Source organism: Syngnathus scovelli, chromosome 2 (genome assembly GCF_024217435.2).
Source record: "Syngnathus scovelli strain Florida chromosome 2, RoL_Ssco_1.2, whole genome shotgun sequence".
NCBI lineage: Eukaryota > Metazoa > Chordata > Actinopteri > Syngnathiformes > Syngnathidae > Syngnathus > Syngnathus scovelli.
The window spans coordinates 7,957,547-7,968,173 of record NC_090848.1 but is presented as its reverse complement, the minus strand read 5'-3'; the positions used below and the strand labels follow the sequence as shown (position 1 = coordinate 7,968,173).

The 10,627-nt window shown below is 44.3% G+C and overlaps 1 protein-coding gene across 1 annotated transcript; it reads left to right on the top strand.

Moving 5' to 3' along the window:
• The first annotated feature begins 379 nt into the window (after window positions 1-379).
• LOC125988320 (dystroglycan 1) lies at window positions 380-10,355 on the top strand. The gene is made up of 3 exons (XM_049753355.2): window positions 380-666; window positions 4,807-5,340; window positions 6,608-10,355. Exons 2-3 carry the CDS (start codon window positions 5,008-5,010, stop codon window positions 8,918-8,920), a joined length of 2,646 nt encoding a protein of 881 aa, XP_049609312.1. The 5' UTR covers window positions 380-666; window positions 4,807-5,007; the 3' UTR covers window positions 8,921-10,355.
• The last annotated feature ends 272 nt before the right edge of the window (window positions 10,356-10,627 follow it).

Below are 10,627 nucleotides of genomic sequence, written 5' to 3'. Positions count from 1 at the left end.
CCTAACCTTAACCCTTCCATCCCCCTTAATACTAACAATAACAAGACTTTTTTTTTTTTTTTGAAAAGATGAAAAACTGAATCATAGGTTGAAATATGACTTGGTTGATGATTACTTTAGGATGGTGAGGACATGAAGGTTCCTCTCATTTTATAGTTCTTGTGTTGAAACAGCTTCTAGATACTAATAAGGTGCTTTGTAAAATGAACCAGGTCCTCAGTGCGGCTCCGTCATTGTCTGTGACTACTGATGCGGTAAGGGAAACAGTGAAAGTGTGAAATGTTGGAAGTGAGTTTCACCTGAATGTTCAAGTTACCTCCAGAGAGGGAGGAGCCACTGCCGCCTGGCTCCTCAGTGGCCTCCTCAACCTGCCTGGTGCCCAGTAGGAGGACTGAGAGACGGGGGGAGGCAGGCAGCCAGGGAGGGGTTGCCAGCGACCTCATCACGATACATAGCGGTGGGCCGTCTATTTATGAACCTAAGCGCGCACACATCATCAGCTGCTTCGCTGAGCCCACACATCATTGTGACCGCATACTGTCTATTCGTTTGCGGGGTAAAGCTCACTTTTGATGGCCGTTTGGAAATCTCAGCGGCTCTTCCTACAGGCTCGATCGGGGAGGAGACATTACGGCGCGAGGTAGCTAACGTTAGCTCGCTAACAAGGTCAGTACACATTTTGCTTGTACCACTCTTTTGCATGTCACACCTTGGAAAGAAAAATGCACACTTGTGGTTGTGTTTAGTGCATTTCGTTATCACGCTTAACAAAGCGCATTCTCCTTGAAACGGGAAGGATAAACGTGACATTGATCACAGTAATTATTCTCTCGACGTTAGCCTGCTAGTTAGCAACACTCGCGAGACAACGACCGCTCAGTTCGCTCCGCTCCACTTTGATGACGCTACCTCGGCCTTTTCTCCCCCACATTGCCCACGGACACGTATGTGAGGGGCAAAGCGGCACATTCGGCCGTCGCCTGGATGAGTTTGTACGCCGATGTGTGAGTCGGATGAAGGCAGCAGCGGCTCGCTGCTCTGCTCGCACCTCATCCGCTTAGAATAAAAACAGGTGCACGTCTGCTAGCTTCGGCCAGCTGCGGTACATATTCTGCAAAAGCGCTGGACCGCGTTCGCATTTTTTGCCCCAATTTGGACTCGATAACAACGTTCTCTCAACTAATGACGCACACGCAGCGCGTCACATCATCATCGGGAATTCAAATTTGGACATATAATTTATAAGATGCCCGAAATGAGATTGTAGTCGGACCGAGGGCAAACGACACGGGCCTAGTATGAACACACTCGTGAGCCGGCATGCAAGAAAAGGAAACAAGTGAACCGCTCTTACTGGAATTGCTAAAAAAGAAGAAGTCAGAATGCAAAGCACGCATTTTTTGAAAATCAACTCCAAAACAGCGTTTGTTTTTATTAACCACTGGGCCTCCTTGGATATTATTACACGTTGAGGGATCATATTGTGAATTTTCTTATATCTGTCCTGATTTTCTCCAAGTGTTCTTGATTCTCATGTTTGTATCTCCACAGCCCCCATTTGGGTCCGCTAGCTGCAGTTTGGGGGTTTAAGCTAGTTAACAGGATGATTCATAATCACAGCTAGTTTTCAGATTAATGTTTAAAGGATTTCCCAGGATTTTGCCAGGCTGCGCATAACCATGGGGTCCTTTCCCAGAATATTCGTCTTATCGCCAAGCACTGGTGGTTTATCTTTTCTTTTTTTAACCTCATGCTCTATTACTTTGCTGGACAGTGTGGAGGAGCATGCGGGCTTGTCTTGTGGATGTTTGTTATTCAGCTCAGGCTCTTTGGAGAGGCTGCTGCATGTGCCACGTCAATTCAATTGGCCCTGAGCGCCAACTGTGCATCCGAGATTTAATTATTTGTGATCGTTTTTAATTTTTAACTACCCTTTGAACGACATACAGCAAGAATGCCGCTGTGGTGTAACTGATTTGCTTCACCCCCCACTCCCACTCGAGCAGGTCTTAAACCTAGAAGCTAATCTGCCACTGTTGTGTTTACCATACATCAAACTTGTCTGATGTTTATAATGAGATTTTAATAAGCATAGAATAAGACGTAGATATTCATTCATGTGAGCTTTAACTTCTCCCTGGGGAGATTTTGGGCAACACTGCTAGCATGTTTTAATGCTGTTTTGCACCAAAGGTCCAGAGCTCAAGATTGTCATGGTGGTAATGACGCACCATCTTAATATATATATATTTTTTTAATGAGCTCATACAGGACTGCGCAATTATAACCAAAATGATAATCTTGAAAGCTTCGTTATCAAATAAACTGACAAAGACAACAGTGAAGGACATTTTTGTGTAAATGTTTTTTTCAATTAGCTGTGGTTTATTGAAAACACATTTGTATTGTATGTCTGCCGTTTACACCACTTATTAGGGCCCTTTCATTACATGGTTCAGCTGCATTAACGTAATGCTGTGTCCATGGGACAGCAGGCAATTGTTAGCTGTCCATCTGTTTCATTTACATTTTTGTTCTATTACACATTATAATATAAAGTTATAAAAGTGCAAATCAGCACTGCAAAATTGGGTGTGAGGATTTGTGGCTTATGGTGGCTATTGCTCACTGTGAGTTAACAGGATGGAATCTAGGCCACATTGTGGAGCGCTTACTTTGATGCTCAGATTGTTTGCTGTGTGTGCGTGTTAATGGCCCGAGGTGAGGCGTAGTGCTCATTCGAAGTAAAACCAAGCCTATGGGCAAAACCTATTTTTATGCAAATGTATTTGATATGAAAGAAAGAATTCAGACATGAATTTAACCAGAGGTTTGGATTCAGAACAAGCTTTTTGTAGATGGTTGACTATTGGTTATTATATGTATGGAGGAATGTCTGTTTTTGTGTGTGTGTGTGTGTACATAATGACGGTGAATTTCCCTGAACTTGCTATGGAGAATGCCATGACTGCTGTGCAACTTGCTGTGACACGCAAGGTTTTCCGGTTGTAGACCTGTTTGGACATGAGCAGAAAATGGTGGTCTCAAGACTATCTGTTTAGCCCTCCAAAGAATGTGGGGCATTGTTTACTCTTTTTTTTTCCCCCCCATAGAAATAAATGAAATGCATTTTTTTTTTTATCTCGCACTATACAATCAATGTTGACTGTCAGTTTTTTTTTTTTTTTTTTTGTATCAGGTTGACCCATGCCTTATTTCCTTCTCTTGGAACCTCGGGGTAACAAGTCTTTGTAATTTGATCTATGACAAATGCCACACCTTGGCTTAACAGCCAAATTGACTCGTTCCATTCAAAATGCCCTAAATGTGTATCCTTGCTCAAGGAGAGAAGATTGTTTAACTTTGTGGAATTGTTGGCACACTGATATACCTCCATTATTAGGATTTATTAAAAAAAGGCAAAAAAAGCTTAGACTTTTTTTCTAGTGCTGAGTAGAAATAAAATCTCATTAAAATGCCATTTCCAGTTTTAATTTATTCCCCCCTTCACTTCACTCAAAGCAAATGAATGATGACCTTATCCAAAGCAATTTTTGCTTTTTGTTTTTGCTTTTACCTTCTGGAAATTGCTTTATTTCTTATTATAGTTTTTTTTTCCCAAGAATTAAGGTGCATTAACTTCCACAAGAAAATGAATGGGTTTTATTATTCGGGGGACAACACGACAATGCAAAATTGTTAATATAATAATGTGGATAGGCTTCTCGGAATAATTAGCCTAGCAAGCCAGACCCAACGCTGTACCAGTGATTGGGTCAGCTCGTCTCAAAACGTGCTCAACATCATACTCTTTGGCAGAGAAATCCTAACCTCAGAGAAATCAAAATAGTGTGTTAGGGATGGGAGTTTGTTTAATTCAGCTTTACACTCAGTTTTAAACAACCTTAAAACACATAGGGGCCTTCTTTTTGTTCTGGGCGCAAGTCTAGCGCAGAGTGCAGTCTAACTGTACACATGGGTGGACTTTTTCTTTTATTACATTGCTAGAAGGAACCTGAGTAGTTGTGGGTGTTGTCTGCCTTTCCCTGGGATAGAGTCAGAAGCGGTCCTGGAACCCTTGAGTTAGCATAAATTCCTGCAAGAATTCTTTCAAACAAGCTATAAATCCCAGAAAAAAAAAAAAACACCGACCGGGTCTGGAACTGGGTTTTCTTTTTTTTTTTTTCTCCAATATTAGTGGTTGGGATAGCAAACGTTACATATTCAATGAGATTATTTACTGCCCAAAAAGAAACATTGCATGCAAGGAAACCAACTACGCAGGAGTTGAGTATTTTCCATGGCGCACGCCAACGTAATGACATCACGTTACCCACTCACACACGCTTTCACACACGCTCTAAAAATACATTTCCGGGTTGACCGCATGTGCGTCGGCTCACCGCCAGACCTCACAAATGCAGTATACAAAGTATATTGAAACACTCACGAAGCAGCACAATTCTCAGCATGCTTCGATTCCACATTGGGCGATAGATTTTTTTTTGGTGCTGGCGCTGGGCAGTTATGGGCGATAAGCCCAGGTTCCCCACACTGATGGCTGTGACGGAGGATGCCGCGGCTGGCAACACTCCTTACTCTCATCCATCGGTTTGGGAATGAATACTTAACCATATTTATTACATATGTGACTGTGGGTGAAACTACGAATGTATGTGGCCCAAATCTATTGATCCTGTCGGAGACGTTCAAGTGTCATGTTGTATGTTTGCACCAATGTTTTTATTTTCATGTTTTTTTTTTTTTCCCCTCCGCAAAGTCATGTTTGTTTGTCTTCTCTTGTAGCTGCCTGGCATGGCCGCCTAACCAGCTGCCATAGACCTCTCTTGATGGATCCCAGAGGACAACAAAAGGAAGAACACAAGCAGTGAGCACAGCCAATAACAAGGGAATCTGACCCAAAGCGTATCATCTGACTGACTTCAGTGCATGTGGCCTCTTAAGTGGTTCCTAGGCATCTGTTAGGCAGCTCAAGGGCCTACTGCTATGCACTATAAAATGGGCGACATGGGCGATGGGAAAGCCAGGATGTGCAGGACCACCTCGCTGGTAATGGGGCTTCTGATAGCCACGGTCCTGGGTGCTGCATCGGAAGAGCGGGATGCACTGGTGGAGAGGTTCACCATTGAACTGGAGGCTTCCATGCAGTCTTCCGTGCTCCCCGAGCTCCAGTCTGCTGCTGCCGCCATGGCAACGCCAGAGTCCTCTGTGAACGACGGAGGTGTGCAGATGGGCATCCCAGACTCCTCAGCCGTTGTGGGCCAGGTGTTCCAGCTGAGGATTCCACCAATACCTGAAAACGCCAGCTGTGATCTCCACGTAAGTGCACAGAGTATGAATTCAGTCTTATTTAGACTCTGAGTGATATGTTTTGGTCAGGAACAATTCATTAGTGAAGGAGACTGATGACCAATATTTGGAGGAAAGATATGGTACATAGGATTGAAAATTGTAAAAACTACAAGCTCATTAAACAGCTTTTCAGAGTTTTTTGTCTCTTGACCAGTGGAAATCTTTGTTGTAAAATTAAAAAAATGCTGAGAACATCCCAGTCAACAAACGATTTTGGAGAATACTCTCTGTTACAATACTGTAAATCAGTATGAAAGCAAAGTTAGCCGCAGAGTACAATAATTATGCAAGCAAATCTGTGGCTTTACCAGTTTAACATATCCAAATGAATGTTTCATGAAACATTACATATGGACTGCACTTCTTAAACTCTAAACTTATCTACATCAATAAATAAAATGTACTTATATAAAAAATTAAACACCGATCTCCAGTCAGTAACATGACATGTTAAGTGTAGGTAAAATAAGATTATACTTCTTATGACGAACACACAAGCACATGAAGAGGAATGTCATTTCGTCCATCTTGAATTTCATTCATTAAATCGGACAATGCAACATGATCCCGTAAACGTATTAATATTAACACACAACGGCTGACTATTTAGAAGGGTGCTTCTATTATCAAACCATTTGACTGGATGAAGTGTTTGATTGGTCAAAGCTGAGTGACGTGTCCATTTATGTGCCTGCGTGTTTACAAACATCAGATAAGCGTGAATCAAAGTCATCCTTTTTATTTGACATGGGAGCTACACATCAGTCGTGGTGGCTCACTCACACATAACAGCTCTTCAGCCATGACACTATTTATTAGCCACACTGCTACGTGCAACAACATGATGGCAGCCTGAACAACACAAAATACACAACAGTATTAAAATGGAATTGATGCAAATGTCTCCCACTATTGCAATGATTATATTTCCCTCCTTCCACTTTTGACAAACGTTTGCAAGTTTTTTATGTGTATAAGAATGGTGTGTTGACTATGATGTCATTTGTTCCAAGCCACATTACATAGTGTGTTAACCTAAATTAGAGTGCAGTAGCATGGCTTGAGGCTTTTGCCACATTTGATTAATACAGTAAGTGGTAAAAGCATAACTCTTACCCTGTGTCACATTGGTTAATAAGAAAATCGTGCATTTGTGTGTCCGTATATGAAAAGTGGAATTAGCGCAATCATCGATCGGTTGAGTAATTGCGTTGACTTTGTCTTTTTTCTTCAGCTTACTGAGATGGGGCAGACAGCTTTACCGCAATGGCTCTATTGGGACAAAGAGAGCTGCATTCTGAGAGGCCTGGCCCTAGAGCTAGATAAAGGTGTGTACCACATTGCTGTGTCTGGACGAGACACAAATGACAAGACCAGCAACCGAGAGTTTCCCACAACGGTCTTTTCGATTGAAGTTTACCCCGAGGAGCGAGCAGACACCGAACCGTCCCTGCTCGCGCTGCAGTCTGATCTGAGTGGCTTGCAGCCTTTCACTTGTGGCCCCGAGGAGCCTGTCACGGTCCTCACTGTCATACTTGATGCCGACTTGACAAAGATGGTTGCAGAGCAGAGGGTCACTTTACTGACTGTTATGAGAAGATTCTCACATGTTCCTGTTGAGCACATGAGGGTCGTCCCTGTTGTCAACAACCGCTTATTTGACATGTCAGCCTTCATGGCGGGACCTGGGAATGCTAAGAAAGTGGTGGAGAATGGAGTTCTGCTGTCATGGAAACTCGGCTGTGCCCTTGACCAGGGCAACATTCCAGACATCAGCATTGTCCAGTCGTCCGCAAAGGACGGAACCATGTCGGGCAGGCTGGCGTACCCGGTGGTTGGTTGGCACATCGCCAACAAAAAGCCTCACGCGGTGAAACGCGTCAAACGACAGTTGTATAACACCCCCACTCCGGTGCCCTCCTTGCTCCCTCCCACCACTTACCCAGAACCCCCGGTTCATATCGTCCCCAGCCCCACTTCACCCTCGATCGCCCCCGCAACAGACAACTCTGCGCCACCTGTCCGCGGTCCTTTACCCCTTCCCGTCAAGCCCACCATGAGAGTCCGAGATCAGATAGCTCACACGCCCATTTTGGGTCCGCCTCTACCCACCAGGGCTTTGGGATCGACAAGCACCGTCCTCATCCAACCTACCATGACCAGACCTACATTTGTGGAAGCCACCGCTTTACCAACGCTACCAAGCACCACCAAAAAGCCCAAACCTTCGAGCACAAGGAAGCCCAAGAAGCCCAAAACGTCAACCCCGGCTCCCCGGGAACCCAAATCCACCACAGCGAAACCACCAAAGCGTACCACCTCGCTCCCCTTGGCGCCAGACCTCAATAGCATGCCAGAGATCCGCAACCCCATTGACCAGGTCAACGCGTGGGTGGGCACGTACTTTGAGCTTAAGATTCCTCCTGATACGTTCTTCGACAAAGAAGACGGCACAACCGACAAGCTGCGTTTGACTTTGAAGCATCCCCCCAGAGAGGCGGTCGGTGAAACTTCCTGGATTCAATTCAACAGCACCATCCAGCTTTTGTACGGACTTCCCGAGGAGCAGCACAAGGGCAAACACGAGTATTTCATGTTGGCTACTGATAAAGGGGGAAGGAGTGTTATGGATGCCTTTGAGGTTCAGGTCAACCACTGGTCAACGAACCATAAACCCTCAGTGGTTTTCGTCGCCCGTCTTCACGGCGACCCCAAAACTCTAAGCGGCGATATCCATAAAAAGATTCTTCTGACAAAAAAGTTAGCATATGCTCTTGGTGATCGCAATAGCAGCACAGTGACCCTACAAAACATCACCAAAGGCTCCATTGTGGTTGAATGGACCAACAACAGCCTCCCGCAGGGTTCTTGTCCAAAGGAGCAGATCGCAGCTCTCAGCAACATCATTGCAGATCCGCAAGGGACACCCAAACCAGCCTTTATCAAGGCTATGGAGCCTGAATTTAAGCCCATTAACATCTCTGTTCGCGGTGCCAACAAATGTCAAAGCTTCACTTTCATCCCACCGGGAGAGGTACCGCCAATCCCCGATACCCCTCCCGTGACACCTTCACCTGGGACGGGGCGTAGAAGCAGCGACGACGTCTACCTGCACACGGTCATCCCCGCGGTCGTGGTGGCGGCCCTGCTTTTAATCGCCGGAATCATCGCCATGGTGTGCTACCGGAAGAAGCGCAGAGGGAAGATGACCATGGAGGAACAGGCCACCTTCATCAAAAAAGGAGTCCCTATCATATTTGCCGACGAGCTGGATGATTCCAAGTCCCCGCCGTCCTCCAGCATCCCTCTCATCCTTCAGGAGGAAAAGCCGCCGCTGCCTCCCCCGGAGTACCCCAACATGGCAGGTCCCCACAGCACACTGCTAAACCAGGATTTGTTGGAAGAGTATTCGGCGTACCAAGATGACGATCCCAACGCGCCTCCTTACCAGCCGCCGCCACCTTTCACCGTCCCCATCGAAGGCAAAGGATCCCGCCCTAAGAACATGACCTCCTACAGGTCACCGCCCCCTTACGTGCCTCCCTAACGTCAACTGGAGCTGTCCGTTTGGAATTCAGGTGCACTGTAGGGATGCTTGTTCAAAACTTCTGCGGACGTAACTCCATACACGGATTTCAATGAAATGCAGACAACCATGCGTATATTTTGACCATCATGAATAAGAATTCAGCGTTCTCCTTCTGGAACAGGCAAAATAGACACTTTGTAATTTCATTACTCGAGCTCACTCTCTTTGTTTGTCGCTTTTGACTGTTTCCAAATGCTTTGTTTTGCCGAGAAGAGTCAAGTTTGTCTCAACGATGTACTATTTCTATTGTATAGAAAATACTAGAGCAGGAGAGACTGAGGCCCATTGGGCCTTGAAGCAGACCCGTGGCTCTCCCTTGGCGTGCTGTTTGAGAGCCGAATCACTCGTACGTGTCCTCAGTTTGGTTTGCCAAGATTTTTGAGGGGAGTTTAACATCACAAGCTAAACTGAAAGGATACGCACACACAAAAATAAAACCAATCCCTTTTCATTCTTGCTTTTACTGACAGTAATGACTTCTTGCACCACACTTCAACAAAATTGACCAGTCAAGTCAAATAAGACACAAATTGTATTTCTAATGAGTTTTCTAAATTAGTCACCAAATAATTACACATGATTTTTTCTTAGTATTATTTTTGTGCCACTTAACTTGCCGTCTGAGATGTTTTGTGTTGTTGCCATGGTGTTGACTGGCTGTCGGGTCAACAATGAATGCTTCACTGCAGGGTAACATGAGCATGTTACACTCAGAAGAAGTTTGTTTGGCTTAACACAATACCATTTTTGTTTTGTTTTGTTTTAAACACTTTTTTTCGGGGGGCATTTATTGGCTTAGGTGTTTTGAGTTGCACCAAATCTTTTTGCAAGTAGAAGAGTTCAACGTAAAATGCGAGTGTTGCTTGTGAGTCGTTAACCCTCCATGGCGATGACGTGTCAAAGTTGGGCGTACAGTGTGAAACGTGATAACTGGACTTGTGAGCAGTGTGGAGTGGACACTTGCATTCAGTTGATGGGGAGCAGAGAACACCGCTGTGCTCTGCTTTTCCTCTCGGTGTCGCACATGGGGATGTAAATAATTGTGTGCCTGTGAAATTAAAGAACTCCATCATGTTCGTGTTTTTACCAGTCAACCTAGTTGGGAAGCGAAGGGTCACAGTGGGGAAATGATTTTATTTTTTAATTGTATGCTTAGATTTATGATCACTATCATCATAATGAACTTTATAGTGTGCAAAAACGTTTACCTGCCCATCACAAAGAAATAGTATCATCTGAATATGATTGCAACATATGTGAATTATGTACAATTCATATCTGATAGCACCATTAGAAAAAAAATCTAATGTTTTTACTGAGTTTTTGATACAGTCTTAAACTTGTTTTATGAAGGTATATTAATAAAATGTAATACAATTTGTAAAGCCTCAAACTTGTCTACTGTCACTCTTTGTGGATGTTATTTTTCTTTTTGTTGAATCGTACATATTTTCACTGCATTCGTGATGTCAAACCATGACATGACTTCTTTCCAGACTACACTCAAGCCCAAAATTATTCATACCCAATAATTTTGGTCTTAACTGCCTATCTGGAAGATAAAATTACACCTTGCAGATGCCTCAACAAGATGAATACGTGCTCATCAGCCCGCTTGTTAAATGAGCTTACTTACAGCCCCCTTGGTAAGTCCACCAGTCAATT

Coding starts and splice junctions, on each gene's coding strand:
- LOC125988320 (XM_049753355.2), top strand. CDS start 5,008: ATGCACTATAAAATGGGCGACATGGGCGATGGGAAAGCCAGGATGTGC. Junction 5,341..6,607: donor ACGCCAGCTGTGATCTCCAC/GTAAGTGCACAG, acceptor TTTTTTCTTCAG/CTTACTGAGATGGGGCAGAC.